The sequence below is a fragment of the Talpa europaea genome, assembly GCF_964194135.1.
Source record: "Talpa europaea genome assembly, chromosome: 9".
In the NCBI taxonomy this organism is placed as follows: Eukaryota; Metazoa; Chordata; class Mammalia; order Eulipotyphla; family Talpidae; genus Talpa; species Talpa europaea.
In genome coordinates this window covers 1216019-1232602 of record NC_140076.1, presented here as the reverse complement: position 1 = coordinate 1232602, position 16584 = coordinate 1216019, and the positions used below count along the sequence as shown (strand labels likewise).

Genomic DNA, 16584 nt, shown 5'->3' with positions numbered 1-16584 from the left:
TGCACGTGAACACCAGCCAGGTGGAGGGCGGGGGGGGGGCACTGCTGTCCCGTCCGCAGCCCAGCGGGAGCTGCTGTCCTCGCTGGCCAGGGAGCAGAGGGCACGTACGGTAACTAGACCACTCTCCTCTACGGAATGCCCACAGGAGGAACTTTCTGGGCGTCCTGTGTAACCCCCTTAACAAGACAAATGTAAAAAAGAAAAGGCGTGTTTCGGGGACACTCGAGTGGACCCTGCCAGCGACAGGCGTGTCCCCGGGTTTGTGGAAGGCCATGCAGGGTGGCAGCGCTGGGCAGGGCCTTTCGGCCGGTCACCCGGGCCACGTGGGCCACATCAGGACGCGGGTGAGGGCGGAACGCGGAGCCACGTTTTTTACTTTCTTTCTATGAAGCTCAACCACGAGGAAACGATACCTTATCACGCTGACTCGACTTGAAAATATTAGAAGTGTGCCCTTTCCGAGGGAATTCTAAGAAGAAATAGTCATTTGAAGACTTTCTGGTTGTTTGAAACCCCAAGTTTCAATGCAGCCTCTGAGCAACGGGCCCCCCTGGGAGGCGGCGACCGCAAACTGCAAACTGCCCCAGCGCAGGGCAGGGAGCTTCCTCTCAGCACCAGCCGGTGGGGGCTCGGGTGGGCTTTGGGGGTGGGGTCTCAGGGTGGACATCTTTGTCCCTGGCCCCGGGCGAGACCTCCACCGCCTTCTGGGGTTTGTGGCTCCCTCCCTCAGCTCCCCTCCCCGCCCGGCCCCTGTGCCCCCCCTTGGGTGTGGGGGCACACACTGGAAGGACGGACGGAACAGAACAGAGGGCCCGGCCACTGGCCCTGCCCAACGCTACCCTCCTCCACCCGAGTCACGCGCAGACCCCTGCCTTACCGCCAGCCCCCCGTTCTTCCTGGGGAGCCCTGCTGGCTCCCAGGGCTGTGCCCCCCACCCGGGGCTCCGGCTCTCCGGGTCTCGCTCTGGGCCCACTCTGGGAACGAAACCCTCTAGTGTGGCATCGTGGGCAGGGACTGCGTCTCCCTTCCTGACCCACGGTAAACGCGGCCCAAGCGGGTGGCTTGCTCCATGCCCGCTAAGTGGACACGGGCTCCGCCCCTGACCGCTGCCCGGTCCGGCCAGGCAGCCCTCGGGAGTTTCCAGAAGGACCCAAAGGCAGGGCAAGCGTCCTGGGGTTGACCCCAGGCCTGCCGTTAGCTCGACCCCATCAGGTGGGCAGACGCGGCGCCGCGCTCCGCCTTGATCTTTGTTCAAAATCACACGCGTCCCCCACACCTGTCCATGCTCTCCGCGCAGTGCGCGCCCCCCTCGGCCACTTTTAGCTAGATCAAAAGACGGGGGAGTGTGGTGCCCTCGGAGCTGCCCGCTTTGTCCTGGCTCGCTCAGCCCCCAAATCCAACCGTCAAGGCGGCAGCAAACCCCAGCTGTGTGCTGGGGCCCTGCCCAGCGGCCACGCCAGCCCCCTTGGACCTGACCACCTGGGTCCGAGTGGGCGCCGGCAGCTCTCCCGCCCCTGCTGGCTGACCCGCTGTCCCCCACCTCGACGCCGGCCCCTGCACTCGACCTCGGAAGGGACAAACAAGCCAGGCTCGCCGCAGGCAGCGGCCCCACGCAGAGCGAAGGCCGGGCGGGCAGTGGCTACAGCCGGGAGGGCCAGGCAGCCCCTCGCCGGCCCGGCCGCCCCTCCTCAGGAGGCAGGCAGGCACCAGGGTGCCCTCAGTGTCGCTCCACGGCCTGGGCAGGTCCCTGGTCCGCTCTAGCTGTGGCGTGCCCCGGCCGGGAGGACCTGGTCTCCCCAGCCTGGGCGCGGGGGCAGTGCCTGGAGGACTCCTGACCCCCAGGGCCACCTCAGCGCCCCTTCTCAGATGCCAGGGTGTGGGGCGGGGCGGCAGGAGGAGGCCCTGCGGGTCCCCCAGCGAGGATGCTCCTGGCCGGGAGGCCGCATCCCGGGGTTCACTCCTGCGCCACGTGCCAGGCCCCAGGCACTGGTCCGAGGCGCGGCCGGGACCCGGGAGGCCCCTCCCCAGCGCGCCGCAGCGGGCGGCGGAGCCCAGGGGCGCCCGGGGACCCGCGGGTCCCGCGCTGCCTACCTGTGCCGTGCGGCCGGGGCATGGGCTCCGAGCGCCAGCCGCGCGTCCGCCGGTCACCGCGGAGCCCCGGGGCGGGCCGCGAGGGCGCGGGCGGCGGGCGCGGCCGGCGGCGGCGGGAGACAGGGCGGCGGGGGCCGCGCGGCGGGTTATATGGGCGCGGGGCGGAGGCGCGGGGAGGGGCGGCCGGCACGAGCACCCGCCGCCGGGCGGGCGGGAAGGCAGCGCGGGCCGCTCAGCCGTGGCGGGAGGGGGCGGCGCGCCGGCCGGGCCGGGCCTGGTCCCCGCCCCCCCAGCTGGCCGCGTCCGAGTCGGGGTCCCGGGAGCCCCGCCCCGCCGCCTTCCCGCCACCTTTTGGCGCGCGGCGCCCCTGCCGGCCCCGGCCCCGCGGCCAGGACGCGCTCGCCGCCCTCGGGGGCGCGGGGCTCGGGCTGGGCTGGGGCGCGCGGGGCGCGGCGAGGCTGCGGGGAGGCAGACACCGCGCCCGAGGCGCTCGCCCCCAGCGCCGTCCCCCCACCCCGGCCGCCCTCCGCCCTGCAGGCGCCCGGCTTCCCGCGGGGCGCTGCCCCGGGGCGGGGGGGGAGCCGCGGCGCCCGGGGGGCGAGGCCGGGGTGCGGTCGGGGAGCCGCCGGCATCCGGGTGGCCCGAGCGCGGCTCCTCCTCCTCTTCCTGGGGCGCGCGGCCCCAGGCTCGCCCCTGCCCGGCCTCCTGGCCTGCGGCCCCTCCGGGCGCCACACTCCCTCCCGGCCCCCTCGTCCTGGGGTGCCCCGTGCCCCCGAGTACGCCGCAGGTCCCCTCTGCACCCTGCGCGCTCCCCGCCGCCCCAGCACCAGGCAGGGGCCCTGCGCCCGGAGCCCCCGCCGCCCGGAGCCCCCCGCGCCCGCCGCTCGCTCCAGCGCCGGCCCCGGGCCCCGGGCCCGCGCGCGGCCGGGCTCGGAGGACCCCCGCCCGGAGCAGCACCCGGGGCCGGCACCTGCCTCTGGGGCCCGGGGCCGGCGCTGACCCGGCGAGGCGGCCCCTCCGGCGCCCCCGCGCCCTCCTGCTCACCTGCGCGGGGAGGGCGCGGAGCCGGGCGGGGCGCACTCGCCGGCCCTGCCCTTTGCTCGGGCCGGGGCCGCGGCGGGGCAGGAGGCGGCCGGGCGGGGTGCGCGCCCCGGGAACGCCGGGGCGGGCCAGGCCGCGAGGGACAGCGGGGGCGGCCGGCGGGGCGGCCCCTCGGGGGGGGAGGGCGCGGGGGGGGCGGGTCCCCTCGCTCGGGCTCGCGCGCCTGCGGCAGGTGCAGGCTCGGGGGGGGGGACCGGGGAGGGACCGAGGGGGGGCCGGGGTCCCGGGGGACCGGACTGCGCCAACACCGACGGCGCGGACGTCTGCTCTTGCCCACCTGGAAGGTGAAGCCTACGCGGTGCGCACCCGCGGCCCGTGGCGGCCCTGGCGCAGGAGCGCGGGGTGCGTGCGCCCCACTTCCCCGTCGGGGACGCGCCCCGAACGCAGGTGACCCCGCGGTCGCCCAGTTAGATCTGAATTTCGGGTCGGCGGATCATTTCTCTGCAAGGCTGGCCGCGCGGCGCCCCGGGGCACGGGTTCGTGCCGAGAAACGAGCGACCGTTCCCGCGAAATTCAAACCGGACCGCGCGCCCCGCCCGCGGGCGGACCCAGGGGCGCATCCGCGGCTCCCGGGAAATCCCGGCTCGCGAGGAGCCCGGCGGCGCGGGGCGCGCGAACTACAAGGCCCAGAATGCCGCGCGGCCGCCGGGAGCCCTGATTGGCGGGCGCGCGCTTCCGCCTCGTCACTTCCGGGCGCGCGGCGGCGGTTGCAGCGGGTCGGCGGGCGCTCGGCTGCTCTCGGCGCGGCCCCGCGCGCCCCGGGGCGGCGGCCATGAATTTCTCCGAGGTGTTCAAGCTCTCCGGCCTGCTCTGCAAGTTCTCCCCCGACGGCAAGTACCTGGTGAGCGTCCGCGGGGCCCGGCCAGGGCGGGACCCCGCGGGGCGGCGGGGTCGCTGCCTCCCGGGCGGAGCGGCTCGGGGCTCGGGGGCCGGGGCAGGCGCCGCAGGTGCCGCAGGGGGGTGAGCAGGGGCGCCCCGCAGGGGGGGATGAGCAGGGGCGCCCGCAGGGGGGTGAGCAGGGGCACCCCGCAGGGGGGGATGAGCAGGGGCGCCCCGCAGGGGGGGATGAGCAGGGGCGCCCCGCAGGGGGGGATGAGCAGGGGCGCCCGCAGGGGGGTGAGCAGGGGCGCCCCGCAGGGGGGGGTGAGCAGGGGCGCCCCGCAGGGGGGGATGAGCAGGGGCGCCCCGCAGGGGGGGATGAGCAGGGGCGCCCCGCAGGGGAGGATGAGCAGGGGCGCCCGCAGGGGGGTGAGCAGGGGCGCCCCGCAGGGGGGTGAGCAGGGGCGCCCCGCAGGGGGGGGTGAGCAGGGGCGCCCCGCAGGGGGGGCTGAGCAGGGGCGCCCCGCAGGGGGGGGTGAGCAGGGGCGCCCGCGGGGGGGGTGAGCAGGGGAGCCCGCAGGGGGGTGAGCAGGGGCGCCCCGCAGGGGGGGGTGAGCAGGGGCGCCCCGCAGGGGGGGGTGAGCAGGGGCGCCCCGCAGGGGGGGGTGAGCAGGGGCGCCCCACAGGGGGGGGTGAGCAGGGGCGCCCCGCAGGGGGGGCTGAGCAGGGACGCCCCGCAGGGGGGGGTGAGCAGGGGCGCCCGCAGGGAGGGGTGAGCAGGGGAGCCCGCAGGGGGGTGAGCAGGGGCACCCCGCAGGGGGGTGAGCAGGGGGGTGAGCAGGGGCACCCCGCAGGTGCACCAGACACAGTCTAGCTTAAATAGCATCCAGAAACCTTGGTATGTTTTCGAAGTTCACCCCATAAATTAATTTTTAAGTCACTTACGAAAGTCTCAGTGAATTATAAAGAGAAGGGTGATGTGTCCCCCCTGAGTTTGGTGCGTTTTACCTTCTGATCAAAAGATTGGGATCCTTAATAACCTCATTGGAGTCGGTCTCTCAGAGTTCTGTCCTAAACTCTGAAGAAAGTAGATCCCTGTTAGCGGTTTTAATGTCTTGCAACAGATTCAGTGTGGTTTCTCCCAGTGTTGGTACAGAGACACCATTTCAGAAGATGTGGTTGTTACAGGCTGCAGTTTGCAAAGCTACAGCGTGACGGAAATAGTGACATGCTAGTTGCCCTCTGCAGCCTCTCTTCCTTTTTCCATAGAAAACTCAGGTGACTTTCCTTTTAAGGGACATCTGTAAAATACAAACGAATGATCTTCTTTGACTTTAAATAAGAGTTACAAAAAATGAAGCAATTAACATTAGAAAACTAATCTAAATCAGCAGATGAATATACTCAACATAAAACTTAATTCACTTAGATTCACTTAATTCACTTGTATTGCTGGTAAACGCAACACAAACTGTCTTTAAGGAAACAGCAGTAATGTGAACACTCACAGTTGGCACTAGGGATAAGCTGACACAGGTGTGGGGGCCTCTGCTGTCCCCTGGGAGGCTACCGCTCCCCTGTTGCCACCAGATGGCGGTTGTCTCTGTGGCCAGCCAGCTTACAGCTGAGCTCAGGTCCTGCACCGCCCCCCTGGAGGCCCCGCCAGTCCCAGACTGCGCCCCCACACCAGTCACAGGTGGCAGGGCCCAAGGTCACACCTCTGGCCAGCATGGCTGCAGATCAGAGGGACCCACGGCCCTCCTGGGTTCTGTTAGTTTAGGGGGAAGCTCATGGGCCTCGGAAGCGGCAGCTCCGTGTCCCGGTGTCTGAAAGGGTGAGAGATTGGACGCAGGTGGACAGCAGGTGGAGAGGGCACAGGCTGGGGGGCCCGGGTGCAGCGGTCTCTGCCCCTGGGGAACAGGGCGCCCCCTCCAGCATGGATGTGCTCCCCACCTGCAGCACTGTGCACCCCACTGTTTCTGGGACTCCCTCCTGTGGACACTGAGTAAGGGGGAGGGACATTCGAGTTCTTCCTCCTCAAGGCTCCGTCTTCCCAGTGTCCAGGCCCCGCCCAAAGCTCCGCATAGCTGCCCCAGTGGACGGCATGGGTCCCAGCTCCTGCGTTAGGACATGCCAGGGTTTGGACATCCAAGTCGAGAACCAGGGCAGAGGCCAGCCTGTGCTACGGCGGCTTCTCAGTAGGTGGGAGAGCCCCGTGGAGCACTCCCCATTGGCAGAATTGAACCCTAGATCTCGCCTTTCAGACGGGGTGGCCCTGAGCCTGGTGCACACCAGGGGCAGCCGTGTCTTCTCACTGACCGTGAGGCTTCTCCCCATAAATCGCCTGAGGGTGGTAAAACTAGGAGAGGGTTCCTTAAGCTCACAGAAGAGCTTTTCCAGCCCCTCTCCTGTGGGCGTCTAGGCTGCCGGCTCAGGTAGGGAATGACTCCACAGAGTCTCGGCCGGCTTGGGCCTGGGACGCGCCGACTGTGCACCTGCGTGGTGGGGACGCACCATCCAGGCGTGACGAGCCAGAGTGGGGGTGCAGGGGCCGGGCCAGAGAGCGTGGGACCTCAGCGCTTCCCTCCCCATGGCCAGGCTTCCTGCGTCCAGTACCGACTGGTGGTCCGGGATGCGCACTCCCTGCAGATCCTGCAGCTGTACACGTGCCTGGACCAGATCCAGCATGTCGAGTGGTCGGCCGACTCCCTCTTCATCCTGTGTGCCATGTACAGACGGGGGCTCGTCCAGGTACCCCCTCTTAGCGGGGCCCCAGCGTGGGGCCAGGCGGCCTCTCCTAGTTTAGGGGAGAAGGCAGTGTGGTTTTCTTTGACGTCGTGCTGGGTCTCCACCAGCTTGACGCGGGCTTCCCAAATGCAGAAACATCCTGAGCTCGTGACGGTCAGTTCAGCAGCAGGGGTGTCGTGGATGCGTCTAGAGGGCCCCCCCGGTGCCCAGCGGGTCCGTCTTGGGAGGGACCCGGTGCCTGTCCGCACGGGCGGGTGGGCGGGACAGACAGGTGCGGGCAGGGTCCTGTGGGCTGCCGGCGCGGCCCTTGTGGGGCGTGGCGGTCCTTAGCTTGACGGTCGCTGACCGCCGCGTCCTGCGCCTGCTCCCAGGTGTGGTCCCTGGAGCAGCCCGAGTGGCACTGCAAAATCGACGAAGGCTCCGCGGGGCTGGTGGCTTCCTGCTGGAGCCCGGACGGCCGGCACATCCTCAACACCACGGAGTTCCACGTGAGCGGGGGCTGCGGGGCGCCTGGGGTCGGAGCTCCGCGGTCTGGAGGCGCGTGTCGTCTCTTTGCGCCCAGCTCAGAAAACATGCGTCTTCGCTCAGCGCCCCTCTCTGGGTGGTTAGGGCTGAAGCCGTCCTTTCCTTCAGCGACGGCGCTGCCGCGCGAGCCTGCGCTCCCCCGGGGCTCTGGTCTGGGGGTGGCGGCTTCGCCCTTTTGCTCCGCGGACTCTGCGCTACTCCGGCCCGGCCTAGACGCTGCCTGGTCTGGTGCTGAGGCGCCCCAGCCTGACGGGGGAGGGCCTCGGCCGCAGGCTGTTGCCGTGTCTCTAAATGCGGGGAGAAGCAGGAGTGCCGTGACCGGCGGCCTGCGGGGAGGGGTGACGCTGCTGCCTTGGGCCTCACTGCCGACCGTCAGGCTGCTGGGGCCGGCCTGTGCGACGGGGCGCGGGGCTGCTCCCAGCCGCAGGCGTGTGGGCGCCCTTCCGGGACATCTCGGCTCTGCCTGGCCTGCACGGCGGGCACACGTCTCAGCCCTGCAGGGGCAGCTGAAGGCCTCGCCCACGTTGTGTGGCTGCACGCGCGTCCCTTGGACACGTGCCTGCCGTCCGTTGACGTGCCCAAGGCCCCGGGGCGCTTTCAGAGGGGTTATCTGAGCTCCCCTGGCCCAGCCTGAGGCTTCGCGCTCAGGTCCTTTGGGCCACGTCCTGCCTTGCGGGGCGCCTGAGGTGTGACCTCCGCTCCCGCTCGCACCCCAGAGGGGAGGTCGGCACCTGCAGAACCGAGCCCCAGGACGGGGTGCGTCTCCCAGAGCCCTCCCTGCGACGCCCACGTGGACTCAGCTGCGGCGGGTCAGCAGGAGCGGGCGTCCCCCGAGACCAGCGTGGTGGCCGCTCCGCTGGTCTCCCGTGGTGGCTGTTGAGATGGTGATGGGCCCGGGGCCCGGCCGTGCCCAGCCAGTAGCTGAGGGGCTGTGCTGCGTCTGGGCTGTGGCTGCCTGAGCGGGCGTCAGGATGGGGACCGGGGTGCGGGCAGGAGCCCCGGGCGGCTCCCAGCACCACAGGAGGCTCAGGTTCCCGCTGTCCCAGGAGCAGGGCGGCCGGGCCAGCAAGGGCAGCCCCCCCCCCCCGGCTGTGAGGTGAGAGACGCGCCTTCTGCCCCCGCGCCTGGGGGTCACTGTGTCCAGGAGCAGAGGGCTCGTCCCCCACGGGAGGCCATGCGTCCTGCTGGCCGACGGGCTCTGGGATCACCGGTGGACATGGTGGCGCTTTGAGGTCGAGAACACGGGCGCGACTGTCAGCCAGTGAGCAGCGCCGGGCGTGGCGTCTGGAGTCTTTCCAAGAACCTGACCCTTTGCCACCTCCCCCCAACAGCTGCGGATCACCGTGTGGTCCTTGTGCACCAAGTCCGTGTCCTACATCAAGTACCCCAAGTCCTGCCAGCAGGGTGAGTCGGCTCTTGGAGAGCCCGTTCTCGCGGTTCTTTGACCGTTTCCTCCTGGGGAGCTGCAGCGTACGCTGACGCAGCCTCGGTGCCGCCTGTGCCCCCTGCGCTGGCTCATCTGTCCCCAGAGACTCCAGGACGCCGTGTCGAGGACGGGGGTGACATGTCCTCCCTGCCAGCTCCGCGCCGCGCTGGGTCCAGCCCTTCCCGAGGCCAGGCCCGTCGCCCCAGGCTGGCCGGCCGGGAGCTCTGTCCCACGTGCTCCCGGGGAGGGACAGGCGACAGGCGTCCTGGGGACACCCGGCCGCCGGCAGCCCCGGTGTCTCATTTCCAGCCAGTGTATTTCCACATTCTTACCTCGCGTGCTTCCCTCAGGGAGTCCGGCCCCAGGGCGACGGCAGGCAGGCCGCTGGCCGGGGTCCCGTGCCCTGCGCCCGGGGCGGGGTGCGGGGCGGGCTCGGCCCGGCCCTCAGCCCCCCCTGCGGTGTCGCCCCTGCTGCAGGGCTGGCCTTCACGCGGGACGGCCGCTACCTGGCCCTGGCCGAGCGGCGGGACTGCCGGGACTACGTGAGCATCTTCGTCTGCAGCGACTGGCAGCTGCTGAGGGTGAGCCGGGGCGGCGCCGCGGAGGGGTGGCCGCTGTTTCCCGGCCCGCTCGGAGGACTGGTCCGCACGCACCGGGGCCTCCTGCTGACGGGGCAGGGCCATGGGCCCCCAGGGTCTGGGGGAAACCTCTGGAATGCGGCCAGCCCCGAGGGCCCCTCACCCGCAGGCAGCGTCTGCTGGCTGGTCTGGAAGGAGCTGGCCCGGCCGGCCGGGAGGAGCCGGGGAGAGGCCGAGCCTCGGTCACCGCCGCGGGCAGGCCCCAGGCAGAGGCGCCGCCGGGCTGGCGGGTGTGCTGGAGGGAGTAGCTCCAAAGTGACTGTTCTCTCTCCCCTCGGAAGCACTTTGACACGGACACCCAGGACCTGGCCGGGATCGAGTGGGCCCCCAACGGCTGCGTGCTGGCGGCCTGGGACAGCTGTCTGGAGGTAGTGCGGGCGCGGCCCAGCCCAGCCTTCGCCGCGCTTCCCCGTGCAGCCCGCCACGCGCCGCCCTGCTCCCCGCCTCAGCCTCGGTGCTGCTGGGGGCCCCATCCCCGCCCTGGGACGCTGTCCACTGCACTGCCCACCTCGGCGCGCGCAGGGCTGGCGCCTCTGGACGCGGGCTGACAGGCGCTCTCGCCCGCAGTACAAGATCCTGCTGTACTCCCTGGACGGCCGGCTGCTGTCCGCGTTCTCCGCTTACGAGTGGTCGCTGGGCATCAAGGCCGTGGCCTGGAGCCCCAGCAGTCAGTTCCTGGCGGTGGGGAGCTATGACGGGAAGGTGAGGACCGCGCGGGTGACGGCTGGGGCGGGGGCGGACGGCCAGACGGGCCTGACCGCGCCCCCCCCCCCCCCTCCGCCAGGTGCGCATCCTTAACCACGTGACCTGGAAGATGCTCACGGAGTTCGGGCACCCCGCCGCCGTCACTGACCCCAAAGTCGTGAGTGTGCGCCTGCTCGTTGGGCCTTGTCCTGGGGGAGGGAGCTCTCGTCACCCTCGGGACTCGCTGGGACACCGGCGTCACGCCACCACCCTCCGCCTCGCCCTCTGCCTGTGGCCTGGGCTTCTCCTGGCCAGCGCAGCCTCCCTCCCCCGGGCTGCTGCTGCGCTCCTGGTCTGCGCCGTGGGCGGCCCCCACCTCCCACAGGCCTGTGTCCCCTGCCCTGCCTGGGCGTCTCCCCGGGGTGGCCGGGGTTGCGGGGCTGACATCCAGAGGAGGTGATGGGGCCAGTAGAGGCCTGCGGGCATGGGGGCGCAGAGGTCCTGAGGGTTGTGTGCATCTGCTCGCTCAGCAGACCCTGGGGGGCAGGCCGAGCCCCACCCTCGGGACTCCGCGCACCCCCATGAGTCACAGGTGGGTGTTGCGGGGAGCAGGCAGAGGTGCCTGTGCCCGCACCAGGGAGCCCCTGGGGAGCCAGGCCCAAGCCGGCGCCGCCCCTGAGTATCCTCGCGTCCCCCAGGTGGTGTACCGGGAGGCTGAGAAGAGCCCGCGGCTGGCGCTGGGCCGCCACCCCTTCCCGCCGCCCCGGGCCGCCGCAGGCCCCCGCTCCTCGGCCGAGAGCAAGTGTGAGCAGCCGGGCTGGGCCTCCAGGTGGTGCTGGGTGCTCCGGGCGAGGGTGCTGGGTGCTCTGTTCAGTGTGCGCTCCTCTCTGGGCGCCACGCGGCTGGTGGCGAGGACGGTGTGGGGGCCGCCGGGAGGCTTTTGTTGCGCAGACGGAGTCTCCAGAATCCAGACTCCACGGCTGCCCAGCTCCTAGGGCAGCTCCCGTCAGTCACGAGCCCAGAGGGTGGGGGTCCAGGCAGCGAGGCTTGTGGGCAGCTGTGGCCCCAGCGGGCAGCAGGTGTCCCAGTCCCAACTGCAAAGTGGGCAGTCGGGGCCAGACGTGGCCGGCCTGCGGACCAGCAGGAACCCAGCTGCAGCCGTGACGGCGCGAGGAAAGCTGTGGACGGCGCCTCCGTGCCGAGGCGTGAGCTGCCAGGCCCCCAGCCGAGTGCGTCCGCAGGGAGGCCCCTCCCGCCAGCCCCAGGGTGACGGCCGCCCTCTCATCCAGGGGACTCGCGGGCACCCCTGCAGGGACCCCCCTGCTTTTAATGTCCAGGCTTTGTCTTCCCTCGAGCCGAGCGCTCATAGGCCCAGGCATCCGGGATGGCGCGCCCCGCCGAGCTGACCGCGGCCCTCTCGTGTTCTAGTCGAGATCGCCTCGGTACCAGTGTCCCTGCAGGCCCTGAAGCCCGTGACTGACAGGGCGAACCCTAAAATTGGCATTGGCGCACTGGCCTTCAGTCCCGACAACTGCTTCCTGGCGACGAGGAACGGTCAGTGTCACCACCGTGTGCCCACCATCCCCAGGGCTGGGCAGGCCAGGGCTGCGCGGGCACTGCTGAGTGTGGCCAGAGCCCACAGGAACCTCTCGGCCTGGGCAGGCAGCAGGGCCGGCCTGATCTCCACCCCGCCCACCTCTGACGGTGAAGAGCAGTGTCCTGCCCGCTCTGGACGAGACGGGCCTACGTTTATAGGACCGTCGGAAAAGCCACACGTGTGCTTTTGAGCCTCCTTAAGCCTGAGGGAGCGACCATCCCCGGGGAGGGCCTGGCGCCTGCTCTTACCTCAGAGCACTGCCACCCCTTCCCCCCGTGCCTCCTGTGGGGAGCTGAGACGGGCTGCTTCTGCCCCTAGACAATGTGCCCAACGCCGTCTGGATCTGGGACGTGCGGAAGCTGAGGCTGTCCGTGGTGCTGGAGCAGCGGGCCCCCGTGCGCGCCTTCCAGTGGGACCCGCAGCGGCCCCGGCTGGCCGTCTGCACGGCGGGCAGCAAGGTGTACCTGTGGTCGCCCGCCGGCTGCCTGTCGGTGCAGGTGCCCGGGGAAGGTGAGTCCCAGGCCACAGGCACCGGAGGCTGCTGTCTCTGGGTGACCAGTGCCAGGCACGGCGAGGAGGGGGCCCTGCCTGACTGGGGTGGCCATCGTGCGCCCGTGAAGTCTGGCAGGGGCCGTGCTCACCTTTGACCCCGGCCCTCTGCACTAACCCTCGGGCCTGTGTCCTCCAGGTGACTTCCAGGTGCTGTCTCTGTGCTGGCAGTGCCGCGGGGACGCGCTGGCCCTCCTCAGCAGGGACCACTTCTGCCTGTGCTTCCTGGAGCTGGAGGAGGGGGTCCGCGCGGCCTTGGGGCAGCTGGGGGACCACATGTAGGTGCTGTGCACCGCCAGGACCTCTGGGCGGGGGTCGCTGCCCGGGCCTGCTCCACGCGGAACCACTTGCTTTTATTTTTCTATATTCAGGGTCTTTGTAAATATGTATGGTATAAACTGGCTTTTCTTACTTAAAATAAATGATAATTTATGAAATGGTTGATGCTTATTTTTTTGGAGCAATTTCAGTCACAGGGAGGTTTTCTGGATTGGTTTTAAATTGTTAGGTTCACTGTTTTAGGGACTCGGTGAGCCCTAAGTGGCCCGGCCTGCGGGGTCTGCCCTGCAGTGTGGGGAGGGGCAGGCTGGGGTCCCCAGCCTGACTGTGGTGTGCCCCTGCCGGGAACAGGGCCAGCCCTCTGGGCTTAGCCCAGGGTGGGGTGGGGCGGGCCTGACCCGGGTCTGCCCAGTTGTGGGGGGTAGCCCCTCGCGTCCTGAGCCCACTCCCAGGACACAGCTGAAGCCTCAAGTGCAGCCACATAAAAGGTCCGTTTCCTGATCGCGGTCCTTCCCTAGAGCGCCGCCGGCCGCCCACCCATCCCCGTGGCTCCACTGGCAGACAGCCAAGGCTCGGCCCACACGGGCAGGCTCCATGCCCAGCTCTCGCATACCAGTGGGTGCTGCTGTGCGGGAAACAAGGAGGCAGACACGTGCGAGCACACAGAGTTTATCCACAGAGGCTCCAATCAAGCCAGCAAGCAAGGAGGGTGTGGGGTGCCAGGGCCCCAGAGAAGCCCCGAGTCCCAGCCTGAGCCCGCCGGGGAGTGCGTCCCCCGCCTGGGAAAACCGCAGGCCTTGCTGCCTCTACCGCTGCCCCAGAGGGCAGACTGGGCCCTTCAGTGGGGGTGCTGGCACATGCCAGCGCAGCCTCGCGTGAGCCACCACTAAGGTGACCGTCCACACTGACAGCAGGGCCTGGCATGGCCGCCTGCAGATCTTTCTGGGCCTGGGAAGTCGTGTAGATGAATGTCAGACGCGCTTACACAGAAGGAGCTGCTTTCTGAGCTGACAGCAGACGTCGCTTGCCCAGCCCACCCGCCCGCTGCCTGCTTTTCTGCTCAGTTTTGAGAAAATGGACCAAGTTTCAAAATACAAACCTGGACACCATGTGTGCAGGCACGTGGGCTCAGGCCCAGGCCCCCGGGCTACCAGGGGGCCTACCAGGGGCCTACCAGGGGTAGACCAGGGAGGTGCCAGCGGGTGCGCTCCTGGACTCTCGGGGCAGTGGTTGACATGCTGTGGGGCCGGGCGGGAAGGAGCAGGAGCCACATGGAGACACTTGGGGGACAGGACACGGCAGGCGTAGATAGTGGAGTCCCGGCCAGTACAGGCCGCGAGGCCCTCCCGCGTCTGAGCTGCTCACTGGACCAGATGCCCTGCCCGGCTGAGGAGCCCACACCAGCCTGGCGGGCAGGAGCGGTGCCCGCTAGAAGCCAATCTTGCCTCTGGTCATGGAGTAGCCCAGCTTGGCCTCATTGTTGATGAAGGACATCAAGCCCACGTAGGTCTCGATGAGGAGGGGGCGCTCCAGGACCAGCACGCCGTTGGCTTGTCCCGAGAGCGGGTTCTCCTTCTGGGCCTTTTTAACAGCTTGGATTAACAGGGCTTTGAAGCTCTCCAGCTTAAAGAGAAAACAGGGCCGCCAGGTTCATACCTGGAGAAGGCCAGCCCGGGACAAACACCCCCCCCGCCCCAGAGCTGCTGCAGCCACGTTCTGATGGCCCTCGGTGTGGCACGTGGCGGCATCAGGCCTCCTGGGTGAGCCCAGCATCCGCGCAGCGCTCTGCAGGCCTGAGTGCTTGCCTCAGAGGCCCAGCTCAGCCTTCCTGCCCCCCCCCAGGCTGTGGCTGGCAACTGGCGAGCAGGTGCCTCCGCGGGCCCTGAGGCCTCTGCTCACAGAGACCCCGTCGCAGGCTAGCAGAACCCTGCCGGCCCCTGCCCAAGTTGGCCTGGCAATGGGAAGCCACGTCACAGCTCTGTTAACCACTGGCCACAGCCGGCCGCTCTGCCCTGGGCTTGCTGACATCTGGAACGTGCAGCTTATGTGCTCGGTTTCTCCAGCAGCTCAACTGCCCACTGGGGCTTCGGCGTTGGGCCGTGCAGGCCACAGCCATGGCCTGCTGGGGGGATGCACTGCCCTCTCACCTGGCACAGAGAGGCCGTCTTCTCGTCGGCTCCGGCCATCGGGTGCTCTGTGAAGGTGGCGTAGGGCATGCTGGTGGACCAGGGGTTCCACCTGTTTATGAAGGAGGGGCGGCTCTGCCTGTCCCACTGGATGCGGATCCCAGAGCCTTCTCGCCTAACAAGTTAAAAGATGGAACCAGACTTCACACAGTGGCCACAGCTCTGGCAGGGCCCGGCCCCCCGGTGACAGGGGAGGACAGGCCCCGTGGCCATGACAGGAAAGCGCCTGTGCCAGGTCCCCGGCGGGATGGCAGGTGACAGACGTCGTTCTGGCGAGCAGTTTAACCTCCACAACGACTAAGGTTTAATCGATCGCGGGCGCCGCATTGACGGGCTGCAAGACACTTGTCCACCTCGGTCCTTTCTCCTGGAAGCCTCACTTTGTTGAGACCTTTCTCGCTCTGCCTCCAGTGTCCCATTCAGAGCTCCTGTCAAGACCCTAAAGCCCACCGTTCAGTGCGACCGGCTGCGCTGGGGTGCGGGTTTCTCATGCTTGGGGAAATTCCCCTGAAGCACAAAAATCGGTGCTTGACATTGTCCACCGACGTTTTCAAACGTGTCCGTCCTCACCCTGGCCCAGGCCCTCCCCCAGCCCGGGGAGGGCCACCCTGGGGCTGGCCCCGAGGGCGGGCGCCGGGGACTTACCTGTTGAGTGACTTGGGGGGGAACTGGAACTCCCCGAAGGAGATGGTGTCCACCGCGTCCAGGGCGATCCTGACCACCTGCTGGCACTGCAGGCTGATGAAGTCGTACTTGCAGATGAGCAGGGCCTGGTCGGTGACCAGCACCAGCCGCTCCCTCTCGTTGTTCCAGTGGTCCAGCCTGCGGACGGACGGACGGACGGACGGTGGGCCTGCGTGGGCCTCAGGCAGGCGCGGCGGCGAGGCGGCCCCGCCCCCGGTCCCCCTCCCCACCGCCCCCCCACCGCCCCCGCCCCCGCCCCGGCATACTCGGTCAGCAGCCACACCCCCTGGATGTCGCCGTCCTCCACCGGCCGCACCACCACGCGGATCTCCTCCACCGCCTGCTCGATGGTCCCGGGCTGCGGGCGGGGGCGGCGGTCAGCGCGCGGGGCGGGGGCCGGGGTCGGGGCCGGGGATCAGGGGCCGGGGATGGGGGCCGGGGCCGGGGATCGGGGGCGGGGGTCGGGGCCGGGGATGGGGGCCGGGGATGGGGGCCGGGGCCGGGGATCGGGGGCCGGGGTCGGGGCCGGGGATCAGGGGCCGGGGATGGGGGCCGGGGCCGGGGATCGGGGTCGGGGCCGGGGATCAGGGGCCGGGGATGGGGGCCGGGGATCGGGGGCCGGGGCCGGGGCGGGGGATCGGGGGCCGGGGCGGGGGTCGGGGCCGGGTCGGGGCCGGGATCGGGGGCCGGGGCGGGGGTCGGGGGCCGGGGCCGGGGCCGGGATCGGGGCCGGGTCGGGGCCCGCGCCCGGCGCACCCGGAACACGAAGTACTCCTTGACGCGCGCGCGGCGCGTGGGGTCGCGGACGCTGAGCGGCCACAGGGTCTGGCGCAGCGGCGACCCCGCCGCCGGCCGCCCCCCGCCCGCGCCCGCGCCCGCGCCCGCGCCCGCGCCCGCGCCGCCCTCCTCGCCGGCCGCCAGCAGCGCCGTGGGGCTGGTGCCCGCCGAGTCCACGGTGTCCCGCAGCTGCAGCATCGCCGCCCCGCCGCCGCCCGGCCCCGGCCCGGCCCGGCCCGCCGCCGCCCCGCCCCGACGCCCCGCCCCCGCCCGCCGCGATTGGCTCCGCCCGGCAGCCCCGCCTCGGGGCCCGCCCCCGGCCGCGCGCGCCCGCCCTCGCGATTGGTTCGTCCCCAGCCGTCTTCCGCCATTGGCCCCGCCCTGCCGCCGATCACCGTCGCTCCCGCCCCTCGCCGCGCCGGAAGCGACCTTCGCGCGCACGCCCACTTCCTGTTTACGAGCCGGGTTGGGGCGGGGCCG

General features: G+C 70.2%; 2 protein-coding genes across 2 annotated transcripts; one reads left to right on the top strand and one right to left on the bottom strand.

The window, feature by feature from the left end:
* Window positions 1-3964: 3964 nt before the first annotated feature.
* Window positions 3965-12460, top strand: WRAP73 (WD repeat containing, antisense to TP73; the record flags this gene model as incomplete). The annotated part of the gene is made up of 12 exons (XM_084244045.1): window positions 3965-4033; window positions 6610-6762; window positions 7131-7247; window positions 8616-8688; window positions 9188-9291; window positions 9630-9716; window positions 9916-10050; window positions 10133-10210; window positions 10731-10836; window positions 11461-11586; window positions 11948-12139; window positions 12318-12460. 12 exons carry the CDS (start codon window positions 3965-3967, stop codon window positions 12458-12460), a joined length of 1383 nt encoding a protein of 460 aa, XP_084100171.1.
* Window positions 12461-13599: 1139 nt separating this feature from the next.
* TPRG1L (tumor protein p63 regulated 1 like) lies at window positions 13600-16302 on the bottom strand (the record flags this gene model as incomplete). The annotated part of the gene is made up of 5 exons (XM_084244237.1): window positions 13600-14080; window positions 14605-14758; window positions 15289-15465; window positions 15594-15685; window positions 16084-16302. 5 exons carry the CDS (start codon window positions 16300-16302, stop codon window positions 13886-13888), a joined length of 837 nt encoding a protein of 278 aa, XP_084100363.1. The 3' UTR covers window positions 13600-13885.
* Between the last annotated feature and the right edge of the window lie 282 nt (window positions 16303-16584).